The sequence below is a fragment of the Pseudonaja textilis genome, chromosome 1, assembly GCF_049901715.1.
Source record: "Pseudonaja textilis isolate UNSWEBS1 chromosome 1, rPseTex1.2, whole genome shotgun sequence".
Taxonomy (NCBI): Eukaryota; Metazoa; Chordata; class Lepidosauria; order Squamata; family Elapidae; genus Pseudonaja; species Pseudonaja textilis.
In genome coordinates, this window is record NC_141990.1 from 163,659,233 (window position 1) to 163,678,550 (window position 19,318).

The following is a 19,318-nucleotide window of genomic DNA, read 5'->3' on the forward strand; positions in this document are numbered from 1 at the left end:
ATACAGTAGATTTCACTTGAAGGCACAGAAGAACTGTACACTGATCCATGCTAACATATAGATTTGGAATAGAAGTAGAATAAATATAGGAATAATCTCCTATTAGTTATCAATAGTAAGGAGCCAGATGTGTCCCAGTTTTTGCCAGTAAAGAATTCCCTCTTACAGAACAACTGGCAAAAAATGGACTTATCAGCTCTTAAAACCAGCATTGGAAGCACATACCAAGAGAAAAGAAGAGAGGAACAGAGACTATGCCAGAATTAGTTGGCAATCTTTGGTAGGTTGGCAGATTGCTTCTAGTTTGCTTATTGTTGTATTCCCCCTTACTAGCTGTTGCAAGCTTTTGCCATGCACTTATTATATCATTTTTTAAATGACCATTTTAACTGTACTGGTAATTAGCTTTATGATCACTTATAGTTTGAAAATCATGAAAAACTGAATTGATGAATACTATAGTGATGAAGGGATTTTTAAATAGTCAGAATGTCCGCACAGAAAGCATCACATATCTGCCTTCACACTGCAGACTGCTTTGAATTTTGCAGTCCAAGTCTTCGCTCAAAAATGCATAGTCTTCTATGGCCCATGCTTGATTTTAAACACATATTAGCATCTCTGAATTTAATTAAAAAGAACACTGTAGTATATGTCACTTCATTTTAAATTATTTTGCCTAGATACATTAATAAATGTTAAAGAGGCTCAAAATATACTCTTCAACACCATATAGTGTAATTGCCATAAAGGCCTAACTCTAAGCCTAACTTTGTTTGCAAAACTACCACCTATAGTGCCAATATAGCACACTCAATCTCAGTTGTAAATAACTGGTCCAAATGGCATCCAGTTCAATGATACTGGAAGCAACTCAAAGATGTGGAATAACTGCCAGGTTCATTCCTGTCCTCCCCATATATATTACCAATTGGTACCAGAAGACAAACTGAGACAAACTGAGATAAAACTTAACAAAATGAATAGTAATTATTGTGTAGTGGGCTTCAGTAGGCAAGAAGCAGATCAGCATAGCTACAACAGCATTTACTAACTCAAACTAGAACTGAGGAACAGCAGGCAAATGGCCTTAACTAATCATAATACTTGAAAAAGCCCACCCAAATATGAATGTTCTAAGTTTCCCTCCAAAACAGTTGGGGTTAACAGTTAGGGTCATCTAAAGGTTAGTTTCACTTTAGCAGGGCTTAACACAACTATATATATTCAATACATAACAGTAATAATGATTAGGTATGAATGCAAATTTGAAGGAGAAAAGAAATCGAGAGTATGTATGGACATATACATAGTGAGATCTCCTTGAACTAAATTAATTATTTTGTATAATTGTGCAGAACCAAGAAGAAATGCTGTTTTTCTTAAATGATTTTCAAGAGAACTATAAGAGCAGATTCACTTTCCCCTCTTTTTAATCAGATCACTGAATAGATCTAATAATGTTTGCTTCCTTAATGTCTGGAAATGAATCAATCCAATATTTCACTCTTAACTTACCTATTGTATAGTGCTGTAACACAAGGAGGACAAGGGATATGGAAACAAGCAGTTTATTAATCGTTCTACTGTAAAGTATTACAACTTTTTACCGTAAAGGAAGAGTGAGCTTTACCATAAACTGCCCAAACCAATTAAGTGGTGGCAAGCCCAATGATGCCTCATGCTTAAAGTCAAAAATTCAAACACTCCTTTATTCTTTCACTGAGGAACCAAGGCTTGATTCTAAACAGGAAGAAAGTAGAAGGGGAAAGAGGATAATGCCTCTACTATGTAGGATTTTCCAAAGCAAACCTATACGTTTTCTTCCATTCTCATTCATCAATGAGGGGTGAATTTTTTAAATAAACTTAGAGTCTCCCTTTATAATAATTTCATGGACTGTTTACTTGGCAACAGGAGAGGAGAAGTTGGCCCTTGCCATCTTCCAGGGTGATTTTCAACTTCCCAAAGTAGCTTTCAGGACTGAAATTGTCTGGAGACCTCCTACTTGGGGACTAATCCGGATGGTCCTGGTTAGCTTCCATGCCCAGGGCTTTCACTGCTAATACAATGAATATATAAAACTAGCTGATACCCATGCTTTGCGATGAATCAATGTGATCGGGCTATGCAGGAGAAATTTTTGTTCACAATCTGTTGCCTCAGTGGTGGTCAGTGATTGAAACACATAAGGGTTTCCTTTCTTTTCCTTTCCTTCTTCCTCCTTTCCTTTCCTTCTTTCCTCCTTTTCCTTCCCTTCCTCCTTTTCTATCTATCTTTTCTATCTATCTATCTATCTATCTATCTATCTATCTATCTATCTATCTATCTATCTATCTATCTATCTATCATCTATCTATCTATCTTTTCAGCAAAAGTGTTGTAAAATACAATCCTCCAACTGTTGTTCGAAAGGTGCTCTTTTTCAGGAGACAACTGGACTTTCTGGTTTTTCTTTAACAATGTTTTGCTTCTCATCCAAGGAGCTTCTTCAAAATAATACAACCTTTGATGCCAAAGTAGCTTCCTGTTTGAAAATGTAGTTTGCATCCTTTTAGAGAGTCATGGAGGTTTTTGTCTGTGTCCTCGGGTCACTTGAGTGGTGCAAATGGCTGTGGAGTTACTAAAGTAACAGAATGTGAAGTAATGGAATGTGAGACAACTGGCAGTTGGAACAGAGTTCTTTTCAGGTGAGGAGGGGGAACAGAGCTCCTTAGAATCAGAGCCAGAGGTGGTATTCAGCAGGTTCTGACCAGTTCTGGAGAACAGGTAGTGGAAATTTTGAGTAGTTCAGAGAACTGGCAAATACCACCTCTGACTGAAGATTTTACAGCATCCTTCCCCTGCCATGCTACAGAACCAGTAGTAAAAAATTTGAATCCCACCATTGATCAGAGCATGGTAATTACTGTATTAAGAAATACTAATGATCTGATGGTCATTTAGAAAAATCCTTTCTTAGTGAGCACCTAGAAGCCAAGGTGAACATACGTGCCAAATTTCAAGTATGTAGGCTTTACGGTTCTGGAGATTTTGTGATGCTGCGTGAGTGGTCTTTTGCTTTCATATATATATAGATGATGATCTATGAGACCATTAGACATGATTCTATCAAGGAGGCATACTCCAAAGTTTATCCCTGTTCTGCCACCTGAGATCTTTTGTCACAGTACTCCTTCTGCAAGACTTATCTTCCACTACCTAGACTTGACTCACTACCTAGACTTGAAACATATAGAGGTCATGAATAACTATTGCCTTCCTGGTAAGTAATATTAAGTGCCTAGAACTTCATTTGTGTACCAGATGAAATATCTTGTGCCAGAAAGTGATGCAATATTCAAAGCCTAGCAGCCCAACTGAAGAGCTTATTCATGACTATATTTTGGGGGGAAATGCTAACATTTCAGCTTTCAGAGCAAGCATTCAAGGTATAATTAAGAGCAAAAGAATCCATAAAATGAAAGGAAATAATTTTTCTTTTTCTGGTAGATAAGCAGTCATAATGTGGCAGATGTAATCAGTATAGGAAAACAATGTTTTAATATTTCCTTCTCTAATCAGATGTATGTATTGATTTATACCCTAAATAATAGTCCCCCTTATTTTCACATATCCCCTTTTAACTAACAGGAACTAATTAGCCAAATCTTTCCCACAGAGAAATGGTGAGGTAAAACTGTGTGCGTATATTAATGCTCTTCATCTTTTCTTCCAGTTGAACAAAAGCACATTTCTTCTTTCACATCACCTTTTATAAATACAAAGCTTTCTTTTTTTGTTGACGGTGTATGTATACAAAAGCTAATTAACAGCAAATCCTTTTTAAAGCAGTGAAACCTTTTCCTCCTTGTGTTTGATAACCACTTCACAGCAGGATTTCATTATAATTTCACAGTAACTCAGCAACACAGAATACATGATAGGAAAGGGAAACTTCCATTAATAAGTTCTGCATGTTTATAGATGACTTAATTTTTATAGCACTATGCTCTTCTGTGTCGATTACAGTTTTCTATATGTTCCAGTTGTTTATAAGATAATTGTACTCTATATAATTAAGTAAAAACTACTTAAACAAGGGTTTTTTAAAAAAAACCAAAAGGCATATAAATAGAGAGGTAAAATTTTCTAAGCTGAAATGAAATAATTGATTTTTAATTAAAAAAATCCTACTGTAAGTGTTCCCCATTTACAAGAAGATTTTGGTAAAAATAGCCAAATAGTCAAGGATTGTGACAACTGTAGCTCTCATGCAACCAATCTCAGAAAAACAGTTCAGAAATTAAAATAATCGAATATTATTCATTATTATTCATTGAAATATTATTCATTATTCATTCATTATTCATTGAATAATCGAGCTGAACCAGTGACATGACTGAAACTGTTTTCATAAACTTTGTATCAATTATTTCAATTTTGATACCAAATTAATCCTATTGCTTTGAAAAAGTTAAATATAAATTATCTTACTACATTAGGATTTGTTACATTTGTTTTAAAAAAAAACCATGCTTTTGAACATTCATTAATTATTACTCTCAAATTAATTTCAGAAAACTTTACTTTAGAAGTAAATGACAGCAATAGTGACATTTTAAAAATAATGTGGATGTTGCTATTGAAGAAAATGCTTTGTAATTTCCCCAGATACCAATATCTTTTTTCACAGAGGGATCCATACCCTGCAAAGCAGAAAAAGAAATAATCTGGTTATTCAAAGAATTTGTTTACTTCATAGACCAGTGGTAGGCAACTTAGAGTTATCCGATGCTTTGGTCTATATTTTTGCTCTAGGCTATACATCCAATTATTGTGGATTATACCCATTATAGTCCAAAATATCTAGAGGCCACCATATTACCCGCCTCTGGCACATTATATACTTCTATTGTGGTATCAACTTTAATTTAAACGTCTGTGTCCGCAGGAGTGGATCATTTTCAAGTTAGCTCTTCAATTTTCTTTCTTTCTGGTTATTTTGGTAGTGGTGGCAGTGGGGAATTTATGTAGAACACTGAGATCTTGTTTATTCTAAGCTTAACTTTTTACAGCTTCATTTAGCTATAATTACAAACAACACCTGAAAGGTAAGCATCATTAAGAGGAGAAGAAATACAAAATCTGCTACTTGGGAATATTTCAAGATTCTCTAGTGCCTCATTAATAAGAAAGGCCCAAGAATCTCAGTAGATGAACTTAGATTCTAAACCTAAATTTCTGCCACTGTTTGCAGTTTCATCCCATGGAAGACCACCTGTTCTGAAAAGTCCTACCATTTATTAAATTGAGAAACAGAACCTATTTTTGAACATAAATATTAGCTTGCATGAAGTATCTTTTTCACTGTGGGGATAGCTGTCAGTGAATTTTGGATCAGATAGAGTGGCAGAATTAATATACCAAACCACAGCATGTTTCTTTCTGTACAAGAGGTAAACAGATTTTGTGGTTACTCATTTGAGTTCCTTTTAAAGTCAGCAGGGACCATATAAAATCATTTAATGAGTGCAAGCTTCAAGTAGCGTGATATTTACAGCCCCAATTTTGTGACCGGAACATAGTAGAAAAGTTTAGACAGAAGGATAGATATATTATCCTATAATTCTATAGAATATAATTTTATATACTGCAAGTAAGTGAGTCCTTTAATTGTTATGCAGAAACCCACTTCATGTTTATCCCTTCTTTTCATAGGAAGAATGATATAATTACACACACACACACACACACACACACATACATACATACACACACACACACACACACACACACACACACACACACACATGCAGTTGCTCTAGGCATTACTGGATCAGTGCTTTTCTTTTCCTCAATTGCAGAGAAAGAGAATTGGATTGATTGTGTAGGTTCCAACACTCTAACCCTGTTCCTGCCTTTTCCTCTGCTATCAGATGTCCCTATGATACAATACAAACTCAAGGTAAACCGCACCAAACTTGATTGCAAGAAATACGACTTCAGCAACAGAGTGGTCAATGTCTGGAATACTCTACCTGACTCTGTGGTTTCTTCCCCAAACCCCAAAAACTTTAACCTTAGACTTTTTACTATTGACCTCACCCCTTTCCTAAGAGGTCTGTAGGGGTCATGCATAAGTGCACCAACGTGCCTACAGTCCCTGTCCTATTGTTTCTTTTATTTTTCTTATATGTATCCATGTATTCATAACTATGTTTTTACTTATACCTATTATCTTGTAAGCAATTGACAAACCAAATAAAATAAAAAAATAAAACAATTCAGGAAAGTCAGGATATGAGTTGGCAAGTATGCAGTGAGGACTTGAAGGTTAAAGGAGTATGGAACAGCAACAGCAATCCTTCTTCCCTCCCTCCCTCCCTCCCTCCATGAAGTGCTGTCAACAGAAGTGTGACTCATATGGTTGCAAAATTTTCTTTCCCTTCAGTTGTAACATATTTGTAAAAGGACATCCACCTTTACTAAGTTAATAAGTTCTGGATCTCTTCCCCCATATGTTGTTTTCAGTGTTATATTTTATAATTATTGCTGATATTTTGGCTTCTATGGATCTTTTATTATAGACTATAGATAAGGCGGGAGCTTGTTTCTTTCAACTGATGTAAAGATTATTTTAGTAACTATAATACTACAAGGCCCTCCCTTGACACACCCATACCTGAAGCCCTTTTAAACAGAACACCAACATTCCCTAAACTCGGCTGAAGATGTTACATAGCCTGGTAACAAAACAAGCTTGGAGAATGAACCTTCACCCTTATCCTACACCTACAGATATTCACCACTATTGCAAATATAGTATTATTCTTTATCTTTCCTATCACAAATGGCAGGAAAGTATTTCTCAAATTTGTAGTCAGAGATGAGTTGGCTGATACAAAAAAAGGGGGTGGGGATAGTTGCCTATCCTTTAATAGATTTACCTTATTTTGTACCTAGAAAGCTAATACTCCTAAAACTGACATCCATTCTTATCACCTTTTTTGGGTGGGGGGGCAGGATTTGATGTCAGATTCTTAAATTATCTTGCTTAAAGTTCAGTGAAGAATATCCTTGGAATATTTTCTGGTTGTGTGATTCTTTTCCCAACACTAGCAAGCGTTGTTCAATATCAGCATTTGACATGAAAGTGTATTACAGCAGCAGTCAACTTTTGATGATAATGGAGAGTAGGCATACTACTGCATTGAGAATTTTATAGAATCAGACATGAAACATTATTTGTCTCCCTTTGACAAATGATATTCAACTATAGGTTATGTGAGAAACCTATAATAAGATTTCTCCTTTTACTTTCTTCGCCTGCAATTGTACCTCTGTTAAAAAAAAAAAAAGAGGTTCTAGTTGATTTTTCTTGCTTCCCGTGGCATCTAACCAGAAAGTATCCCCTGATGATAACCATTCTTAATCATAAAAAGAAATATGATGGGCTAATCCTGATATTTGGGAGAATGTTTGTAGAGTTGTTAGGAGAGATTACATTACTACTATATCCAGGATGGGGTATAGTATCAGAATATGGATCAGTGGTGATATTCTACTGGTTCGGCCCGGTTCTGGCGTACCAGTAGCACTGAAGATCAGCTGGCAAAGAACCGGTTTGCTGCGAGCCTCTCCAACACTCTGCAGTTGGGCCCACCAACCCGCCTCTACTCCTAGGTCCTTTTTAACTTCTTAGCTGTTTGGCGCGGCAGAGCAGATTTCTGAGGTAAACAGCTGAGAAGTGCAGTAGCTTAGCTTTTACTGTTTTAACATGTGCGCAGAGAGAGAGTTTGGCGCATGCATGCACACAATTGCGCAATCACTCGAGGCACACGATCCCACCCCTGCAGCCATGCCCACCAAGCCACACCCACAGAACTGGTGGTGGGAACTTTTGAATCCCAACACTGATATGGATTATATATCAGTCCTGCATCTCTGCCTCTGGCTGAACAGGCTGCATAGTGGAAATTCTGACCTGGACCCTGCAAGAGTTTGTTGAGGAAAAACAGCTCTGTCTATGATATATGAAGTTGGTAGAAGGTAGTTTTAGTTCAATTCTAGTAAATACTGTCAAAATGAAGTGACTGCGGATTCAAAGGCTTACCGCATCCAGAGATACTTTATCTTTAATTCTAGATGGGGTTGTACTTCCTCATATAAAGTTGACTCTCAATAAGGGGGTTCTCCTGGACCCTTAATTCCTGCTAAAATCACAGATAAAGGCCACAGCTAGGAGAAGCTTTGCACAATTGCATATTCTATGGCATCTCTGACCATTTCTGGATCAAGAACCATTGTGCAAGATTATTCATTCCCTCAACCCCTGTGGATGAACTACTCTAATTGTCTCTACATGAAGGTGATGCTGAAGTTCATTTGGAAACTTCAGCTGGTCCAGCATTTAGCTGCCTGGATAGTAAGGATCAAATTGAAATTTACCTATATAGCATCCCTATTTTAGCTATCAGTTAGTTTTTGGGTACAATTTGAGATGGTGTCATCGTTATAGTCCATCATGGCTCAACACCTGGTATCTATGTGATTGCCTTCTCCAGGCTCAATCTGCCCAGCAAGTGAGATAAAAAAAGGATTGCTTACTCCCAGATTTTATTTTATTATTATTTCATTTTATTATTTCATTTTTATTATTTTATTTATTATTAAACTTGTATGCTCCCCATCTTACCAGAGGTGAGATATCCAGTCCTCTTCCTCCTTATTGGGCGTCCAAAGGGCTGTAAAGATCTGGCTCTTTAGGAAGGCACTTGGCATATAGAGGGTTGGTCTATTCCTGTGAGATGGCCTGTTCATTGTTTGGTGTGGGTTTGATCATGTGTTGGGTTTTCAAATTATTGTGTTTAAACTTTATTATGGCATTTCCTAAAATTGCTTATAGCCCATAGTAATTTAGCAGACCATGTAATTGCCATTTAGCAACCATTTATAGTGATAACAGTGATGAAAAGTAATTTTACTTTATATTTACAAACTTTGCAGGTCTGTTATGCAAAGGACAACTGAAGAAAGATCATAAGCACAGTTATGATTTCACTTATTGACTGCTTTGCTTAACAAGTTGCTGGATCCACTTAGGTCACCAAATGAGGACAACCTGTATAGAAGCCTAAACAAACAAACAAACAAATAAATAAGAAGCATAATGTTGAAATTACAATTATTACCAAATAATAATGTAAAAACACAATTGCACAAAGCATATTATGAAAGAGTTAAGGAAAACTGCAACAAATATCAGTTTGCCACTAAGGACATGTAATTCGTTTGATATTAGAAATGTTTGGCAGCTCCTCTACAGTAGATATGCAATAATCAGCATTCAGCAATATTTGACATAAGACATGAAACAGAATAGGTCAGCTATTCTATAACACCTATTGAACATCATGGATTAATTAACTTGCAGCAGAACTGTATATTATTTGCATTTATTTAGTTATTGAGAAAGGGTGTTTTCAAATGTTGGTTCAAATTTGTCCAAGATGGTGAGTTTTGAAATACTGCCCAAACAACAACAATAGAAAGCTTGGAACTACTTTTGGCTAAACATGAATAGATGACTGTGGTATGAAAGTACCCCAATTCGTTGGTTACACCATAAACATTTCAGTAAATTATTGGAAGTAAGGGACACGGTGGCTCAGTGGCTAAGACACTGAGCTTGTCGATCAGAAAGGTCAGCAGTTCGGTGGTTCCCTTGCACCACGTAACAGAGTGAGCTCCTGTTACTTGTCCCAGCTTCTGCCAACCTAGCAATTCGAAAGCATGTAAAAATGCAAGTAGAAAAATAGGGACCACTTTGGTGGGAAGGTAACAGCATTCTGTGCACCTTCACTGTTTAGTCATGACGGCCACATGACCATGGAGAAGTCTTCAGACAGCACTGGTTCTTTGGCTTGTAACAGAGATGAGTACCGCCCCCTAGAGCCAGAAACGACTAGCACATATGTGTGAGGGGAACCTTTATTTTTACCTAAATTATCAAATCTTCACCTTATTCATGCTTATAATTGAATAAGTTCAGTTGGAAACATTAACTTCTGCATAAGTTTAGTCTGAAAATGAATACAGTGAAAGACATCAAAACCTTATTTCATTCCAATTCTAATAAATTATTTATGTCTTTTTTTCTGGAACATAGTTCCAGAAGGCATAGTTAGCAAATATTTCCAGTGTAAAATGTTATTTATATAAAATATTGATCTACTTCCTGTCATGGAGTATATGTCCAAGTAATATTCAATACTTAAATCATATAATAAATATTCACTACAAAGCATGGCTTAAACAACCTTGTGAATGATCAAAAGTAATTTTTTCATAAATATAATACATGCTTGAACTAAAATGTATGACAAGCATGTTCTAAAGAGGAGCATCACAGTGAAAAACACTACACAAGAAGATATTTTTAAAAATCACAGTTTTTTGATAGTTAATGTCCACTGAGCAAGTCATTTTGCTGGCACAATATTGGGCAGCTATATGACTAGACTTTTATCTCTTTTTCAACAGTCACCTGGGATTTGATAATCAGAATATTACTTAGGTAGGGCATTTACATAGATAGAATGCTATACTTGTACTGTACCTGTAATGGTGATAGCTTCAAAAGTCACATCAGAAGTATCAGATATTACATACTTGGGTTTTTTTTGCTGCAAACTTGAATAATTGAAATTTATGAGTGCAAGAATTTTTTCTCTCATATACTTCAAAAAGTTAGGGAGCATCCTGTATTCAAGTGTAAATACTGGTTTATTCTGCATAAAATAGTTAAATTCTAATATACTGGAAGGAATTTACAGAGGTTCTAGGGCAGACATAATTTAGGGCTTGACTGTCCTGTTATTATATTCAACTAAAAATCACTATTTGACCTAAAGAAAGTTGGTGTAAAGATAAATATAACATGCTAATAAGGTTTAAACACTTGAAACAAAGTACAGGTGGCATGTATTCAAACTGTTTCATCATATTGTAAGTGTTATAACAAACTGCATTCTACGTGTACCTTGATCTGCAATAGATGTACAGGTTGTCCTCAACTTATGATGACAATTGAACCCAAAATTTCTGTGGCTAAGTGAAACATTTGTTAAGTGAATTTTGCTCCATTTTATGACCTTTTGAGCTATGGTGATGCAGTGGTTGGAATGCAGTATTGCAGGTTAATTCACTGCTCACTGCCAGGAGTTTTACTCAACCTTTCTATCCTTTTGAGGTCAGTAAAATGAGGACCCAGATTGTTGGGGACAATGTACTAGCGTAAACTGTTTAGAGGGGGCTGTAAAGCACTATGAAGTGGTATATAAATCTAAGTGCTATTTCCATTGCTATTTCTTACCTCAGTTATTAAGTGAATCACTACAGTTGTTAAATTAACATGGCTATGAAGTGAATCTGGGTTCCCCATTAACTTTGCTTATAAGAAGGTCACAAAAGTTGATCACTTGACCCTGGGATACTGGAACTGACATAAATATATGTCAGTTGCCAAGCCTATGAATTTTGGTCACATGACCATAAGGGTGCTGAAATAGTCCTTAGTATGAAAAATAGTCATAAGTTCCTTTTTTCAGTGCCTTTGCTACTTTGAATGGTCACTAAATTAACTGTTGTATGTCGGGAACCACCTCTAATATTTGTCACTGTTCATTCCTAAGTAGAAAAAAAGTGTGACCACATCTAGTTTATGATTAATTTGATCATGCGACAGAAAAGACTAATACACTGATCCTTGTGTTCTGGATTAAATATGTATTTGCTGAATGTACTTTTCTACAATGTTGAATCAAAGGCAAATTTTCTTGCATATTTTATGTGCATATTGCAATATTGATTTTTTTTTCCTGAAATGCCAGCTGAGGTTTCTGATTCCCCTCAATTGATTTAATATGAATTGGGTTTGGATTTAGTCTTACTGAAATAACATTTAATGGAGGAGAACTATAGAAACAACTCGGATAGCTCATGACTTATTTATAGAATCTTTAAAATGACTCGTTCTAGAGGGTTTTTGATTTTACTAAACCAAAGCACAACTAGATTAAAAGAAGGATAAAAAAAATCATTCCCAGAATATAAACATGTGTTATCCTGATTTATAATGTTGGGTGTGAAAAGCAGTATTGACAGAAAGTAGAAGAAGGCAGTGATCACTTAATAGAAGCCTTTGTCTCATATTCATGCCCTATTCCATGAATAGAATACTCATATCCCGTAAGAGATAAGAAGATAGGAAGCTGACTACACATTTTTCCCTCTGTTCAATTGTGTCCAATTTTTAGTGATTGTTTAGACTAGTCCTGCAGCTTGCTTGGCAAGGCTTTTCAGAGGAGGTTTGCCATTGCCGCCTTCTTAGAATTGAGAGAATAGCCCAAGGTCACCCGGCTGCTTTTGTGCCTAAGATGAGACCAGCATTCACAGCAGTGGTGGGATTCAAAAAATTTTATTACCGGTTCTGTTGTTGTGGTTTGATGGGCATGGCAGGGGAAGGATACTGTAAAATCTCCAGTCAGAGGTGGTATTTGCTGGTTCTCCAAACTACTCAAAATTTCCGCTACTCCAGAACTCGTCCTCCAGTTCTGCTGGTTCTGGAGAACTGCTGGTTCTTCAGAACTGGTCAGGACCTGCTGAATACGACCTGTGATTCACAATCTCCTGATTTCTAGCCTGATGCTAGTCAAACTGGCTCTCTTTGCTACATTAGTCCTACCTAATCTGGCTATCTGCAGTATTCTGTGGACTAGCTGGCCACTTGTTATCTGACGATAGGGATTAAAGCCAGTTAGTTTCAGTATGAAAATGTATAGCCACTGCATTATTGCAGTAGTTGGTGAGAGACAGGAACTTCCTTTTCTTTTGTAGGACAAACTAATTAAGACAGTAAAAACTGTCCTCATCTGTAACTGTTGGGAGTATGTAGGGGGGCTTCTGTCTGGGTAAAAACAAAGAGCAAGCACTTCCACAGTGCTGACTGGCATTCCTCCTGGCTTCAGCTGATTAGTTCTAGCAGAAACAGGTCATAACTTCAGCCAGAGACTGAATCTAGTTGGACTACTTTGGACTAAAGTTATGTCTATGGACTTGAAAGGAATCCCTGTGGAGCAATTTCTGCCAATGAATCTTCAGAGACTGGCAGAAAGGCAAATATATATGTAGATACTATATAGTTCCATTTCTGGCAGAGGGGGAATGCCACCATGGGGAGGGAGGGAGAGGGCCAAGTCTACCTTCCGATCATTGGGTCTCTCCAATCCTAATGTTTCTTAGAAATGGTTATCTTGCAATAGATGTGGTCATTCCAAAATAAAGAATAGTGAATGGTCATTGTAATACATTGATTAATATCTGAGTGAGATATAAGTGCATTCTGAAATTAGGTTGTTTTGTATTAAAATGGTGAGACTGATCAGTTGGTTAAATGTCCTCAGCCTAACACGATCATTTGTTTTCCATCAATACAATGCAGTGTATATTGCATACTTGATTAAGTTTCTCAATTAAATAATACTGGAAGAAAACATCAGATTGATTTTATTTGGCTATTCCTGCTACCAGCTAAATGCCAAGCACATCTGAGCTACTGCTGAATCACTAGAAAGGATGTCACCATAGCAAATTGACCCCTTAGCATATAACATGTTCCTATACAATGTGGTACGTGCTTATAAGTGTGGAAAGCACATTTTTGTTCAATACACCAAAATAAAGTGAACCACATGTGATGTAACTAAGTGAAGATACTCTTACTTGATTTGCAATGTGTAACATAGAAGTTTCAGGCATGAAAAACAATCTGGATAAAAGTTATAGGTTCAGTTTGCAAATCATGTTTTTTGGTTTGGCAGTCATAGACTGCTTCTGTCTAGAGGGCAAGTTTTTGTTAATGGCCTTTTTTCTTGAGTAAAACAAATAAAGATAAATAAGATATAAAAAGAATGGCTCTTTCCCGTAGACTAAACTTGCTTCACCCGAAAAACCAATTCAGCTATTTTTGACATGATTAACTCATACTAAATTAGACATCAACTTGCATATTTGAAATTAAGCACTGTTTCTTTTAACAAAATTAGATGTGATGGAAGTTTGTGAAAGTTCATCTGTTAATTTTTCCAATTTTCAGTGCTACTAAATCAAATATTGTACTATAGTATTTACAATTGAAGTAAAAATTGAAGTATTAAATTGGACAAAAGATGATGGTAGAAAGGATTATTTTTTTATTTTTTTTCCTCATATAATGATGGCCTGATTAAAAACTAGAATAGAGGTAGAAATAAGAATACACATCTTTATACAATGCATCTTTATATAAAGCAGAGGGGAAAATTGGAGGTTGAAACATGGTATTATTAGATATGTTTAAATAATAGGATGACCAATACTTGAATGGCGTACTGTGACTTTGAACAGCCAAATAATGGAGGACTATGTCTTGTTATAAACATGTGTATTAACACTAGGATTAGTAATGATGACCTGACTAGAAGCTACAATAGAGGTAGAAAACAGAAATAGGGGGAATATTAGCAGATATAATTTTTATATTCTAGAATATGTAATAATTAGATGGAAAGATTAGATTAGAAGTTGAAAGATGGTATTACTATGTATGTTTAATTATATCATTGGTATTAAAATGGCACATTGAAATATTGAATAACTACTCTAAAACAATCATGTTTATCAATACTAGGATTATATGTTTGATTAATGTAGCAACTATTATTGTTATTGTTATTTGCTGTTTATATCAAAATGAATCATACCCAGAGGCCACACTGTTCATGTATTGATATTGATGTATCAATTAAATCCAATAAAACTTAAAAGAAAAGAAAAGCAGATAATTTAACCCACATCTACAGCACATCCAATATTCAAGTCTTGTATCTTTTTCTTTTGTATGTTGGTAATGGCAGGATGAGAGTTAAATCATATTCTTTGGGAGGTTATGATGGTAACAGGAATGTGCTTTTCCCTTTTAACTCTTGCCATGGAATTATGGCATGGTATCCTCAGATTGGGATTATTAGAAATATACTGGCTCAGAGCAGGCAGAAATGTGGGAGGCAGTTGCAAAATCAAGTTCCTCCCTTTGTCCAATGGGCAATCTAACCAGTCCATTACCCTGTATATGTATGTATGCATGCATGTCTATATATACCATGTTTCCCCCAAAATAAGACCTGGTCTTATATTTATTTTGGCTCCAAAAAATGCATTGACTTATTTTCGGGGAAACAGGCTATCAGGGTGATCAGCCCAGCTGGACGCCCCACCTTCTGGCATGAGCACAGGGCCAACGGTGTCCAGCAGCAGCTACAGCCCACCAACCCCTTGGTCGGTGCACTTTGTGGTTGCACGGTCGGCACAGTGCAAGTGAGTTCATTATCTGTCCAAACAGCAGATGGAGGCAAAGATGTGGGGGGGAGACATACAGGAAGCCAAGTGTCAGTGCGTAGGAGTGGTTGTCTGGCCGTGGGAGGCTGGTCTTTGTGTGGTGGCACCAGCAGCAGATGGAGGCAGAGGCATTGGGGCGGGAAGGCAGGCAATCCCAATGCATTGTGCAGGCCACAGGCTAGCCAAGAGATGTGAAGACAAGCCTCCTGTGGCTGCCTGCCTACTTCATCCTACTGTCTCTCAGCTTGCCTGCAACCTGCATGGTGCTTTGGGATTGCCTGTGTTACCCCTGTGCCTCTGTCTCTGTCTACTGCCAGTGCTACTACATGAAAACAACACTCCCATGGATAGCTGCTTGCTCTGGCCCACTGAATCTCAGTTTTTCCACAGTCTGCAAGGCATATCCAGATCTTTTGCTCCCCCCCCTCCATCATGCCTCTGCCTCCATCTGCTGCCAGTGCTGCTGCATAAAGATGACCTCCCATAGCTGCCTGTCTACTCTGGCTCACTGCTTCTCAGCTTTTCCATGGCTTGCTCAGCACATCTGGATTGTGTGCTTCCCCAGCTTGCCTCTACCTCTGCCTGCTGCTTTGATAGGTAATCAACTCACCTGCTGCCAGACACCATCAGCCATTGCACCCTCCTTGCCTCTTTTGCTGGCCATGCTCACACACACACACACACACACACACACACACACACTGCTGATGAAGACATTTACTGGGGCTTATTTTTGAGGTGTGGCTTATGTTAGCATGCAAAAAATGAGGCTAGGGCTTATTTTCTGGTTATATCTTATTTTGGGAGATTTGTTTATTTATTTAGTGTATGGAACATGTTAAACAGGGATCACTGAGGTGGCTGGCTGCCTCTGTGAAAGGAATTTTTCAGGTGGTGTTATCTTTACCTGCAGGATGAGGCACCTTTCTTGTCCCTACATGGTTTTTGCACTCACAGGAATTGAATCGCCGAGCTGCCAACCTCAGCAGCATGCAGGCACAGCATCTTACCATGTGAGCCACCGCAGACCCATTTTTGGGGAAACATGGTATATATGTACATTTCCATTTATTCTGTACAGGAACATCTGCTGCAATTCACAATTTTAATCTATTCTAGATTAATACTATATTTTTTGTTCTTTAACAAGTAAACTTTAATTATAACTAATGTAATCTTTATAAAGTATTCATTTTTTAAATATAAATTAAAAAATTATATTCTTGACTTTCTTGACTGTTTTTATCCTTCAATCTTCCTTCAAAAACTCATCTAAAGTTTAGATAGAATCCCATTTTGTTAGCATATTGGGCCAAAACATCTTTGTTTTGTCAATAGGGATCTTATCAATTTAACAATGTGTTTGCAAAGCAAACTTTATACATCAGCATGATTTGTAAACCCAAGTGCTTTAAATTACAGTTTGATCTGTTCATTGTTAGAATAAATGCTTAGGAAGGACATAGAACTGGATAGAAGGAATCAAATTACTTTGCTTTGTATTTAAGGACAAAAAAGAGCAAGGAAAACATTTGCATTTAGCATTTATAGTTTTCTTTTCCATGTCACATGTTACCTTTGTAGTTTCCAGTGATAAGAGAATGCCATTCTGTTTTAAATATGATAATGTCAGTGTTTTTTGGTGAATGTCTGTGAACCAAGGTCAATCGCAGCTATTGCAATATTGTAATACATCAGACAAGGAATGTGTTAATTAACTCATCCCAGATGGTGTTCAGCCTCCAAAATCATTAAACAGTCTTTGTGACACTAGAAAGGATAAATGTTATGGGTCAAGTGTTAACATCTAGCACTTGTACCGATAAAGAGCATTCAGGTTAAAATCTTTGTCTGCTTTGGCAGCAACTTTTCTTTGTGTTTATGTGTTCTTTGTTTTTATGGGTAAAAGAAAGACCAAGAATGTTAAAAGCAGTAATGCTGTAGAACTGAAGTACAAAAACTGAGCCATATGTAGATTGTATTAATATTCTCCCAGCAATCAGACTCCTCAATTTTAGCAGTCAAAGCAAGATTTGAAAATACAGATCTAATGGGATCCGTCCAGAAGAGAGAATACTTGCACTCGATTCTTGAATGTGTCCTAACCACGTGAGCCACCCATCTCCTAATTCACTGAACTATAAGAAGGAGAAGACGGTACAGCAAAATCTGATGGGCAACATTCTATTATTATAAGCAGTTTCAATAAAAGTAATGTGCGCCTTCCTGTGGAGATGATTTCCTGCCTAGTCTACTTAGTGGGGCTCACAGGAAAGCAGATTCTGCCTGCAGAAGATGGTCCCCTAGGGAGGAGGGACCCAACCTATATTGGGCATGTTACTGTTTCTTCATTAAATATTTTCACGTAAAGCTTTCTTTTTTCATTAAGTATTTTCAAACTATACTTTGGTCTGCCTTTTCATTCATCTAGTCCCTTTTTATTCTCCAAAGCTTGCATGATGGCTGTTTGTGTTTCTAACAACAAAAATTACAGAACAAATGTGATAAAAACGTTGCCACTCCTTTTTTGTTGTTGTTGTATTATTTAGAATGTAGCAAAACTAACTGTACAATTTCATAAATGTACGTATGTTTCTAAAAATTAATTTGAAAGTATGCACGTATCTTATTCCTGTGATTCAGCAGTCTTCTTGGGTTCTGATTTGCAGAACGCCCCTGATTGCTGCAGGAGTGATTGGAGGACTCTTCATCATCGTCATTTTGGGCCTTACATTTGCAGTTTATGTGAGACGTAAAAGCATTAAAAAAAAGAGGGCTTTACGAAGGTTCCTGGAGACTGAGGTAAAGATCTATTCCCTTTTCTGTAAATATATGCCAGATGCTTAAAAAGTACTGCTGTTTTTCTTTGTCTTGAATTTTTCATTCTTCTATGTATGTGTTTGGATATATATATTTTTAAGAAAATTCTTCTGTTCCAAATATCTATGAAGAAACTAAAGCTTTAACTGCAGAATAGTAACAGCACATTAAGGAATCCCTTGTACTTCTGCTTTTGATACCTGGATACTATATAAACAAAGCATGATAATAAGTTATTTGTTTCAGTTTTTGGTTCCTTTAATCCACTTACATCTTCAAAAGGCAGAAACGTGCTAATTTCAGAAGTAATTTTAGAGTATATCAAAATTTATCCAGAAAGTTTAAACTAGTATGGACAACATACATACAAACAAATTGATTCATTGCTAATATATTTAATCAGTATATATTTTATTTATTTTTATTCACATATATTTATTTAGATTTATCTACCAGAAAGATCAATGGATTTTAGGTGGCATACAAAATAAAACAAATTAAAAATGCAATATAAAACCACATATACAAATACATTTTTACAATCTTTTAAACTGACAAATTTTGAGTCAACACCTCTTGCATCTTAAGTTAAAACAAAATTTCAGGCCAGAAATGTCAAGATCATAAATTTGGAGGGGAGGGAGGAGTCCCTCAATACTGAATATCTCATTTAGGGTAGTGGGAAGAAATATAATTTGCTTGATCTTCCCAAAACTTTGTGGCTAATTGTAAATTTTGACTTCAAGAATACTAAGTCCCATTTTTACAATACTACTTCCCGGAAACCAGAATAGAAAATGACCCTATTGTGAGTTTTGCAAAATGTGGTTTGTAAGATTATGGTAGTTTTATGGACGTAAATCATAAATTGGCCACTACCACTACTTCTAAAATAAACATGAAAAAGATTTATACCATGATAATAGCATTTCAGATTTTGAATATCACCTGTATACAATCTTGTTCCTCCTTATATTTCTATTTAAACTTTGACACCTTCATTCTAGTACCTGAAAATTAATTAAGGGAAGTGGTGTGTAAAAATTATTGTGTCAGGTTTACATCCGTAGCTTTTTCCCTT

At 36.3% G+C, this 19,318-nt stretch overlaps 1 protein-coding gene across 4 annotated transcripts in view; it reads left to right on the forward strand.

The window, feature by feature from the left end:
* The window catches only part of ERBB4 (erb-b2 receptor tyrosine kinase 4), a 918,585-nt gene that overhangs the window by 701,539 nt on the left and 197,728 nt on the right, over positions 1-19,318 (forward strand). For all 4 annotated transcript variants that reach the window (XM_087919620.1, XM_087919622.1, XM_087919619.1 and 1 more), the window contains exon 17: positions 18,087-18,219. In XM_087919620.1, coding sequence (XP_087775746.1) covers positions 18,087-18,219 — 133 coding nt within the window. The remainder of the gene's footprint in view (positions 1-18,086; positions 18,220-19,318) is intronic.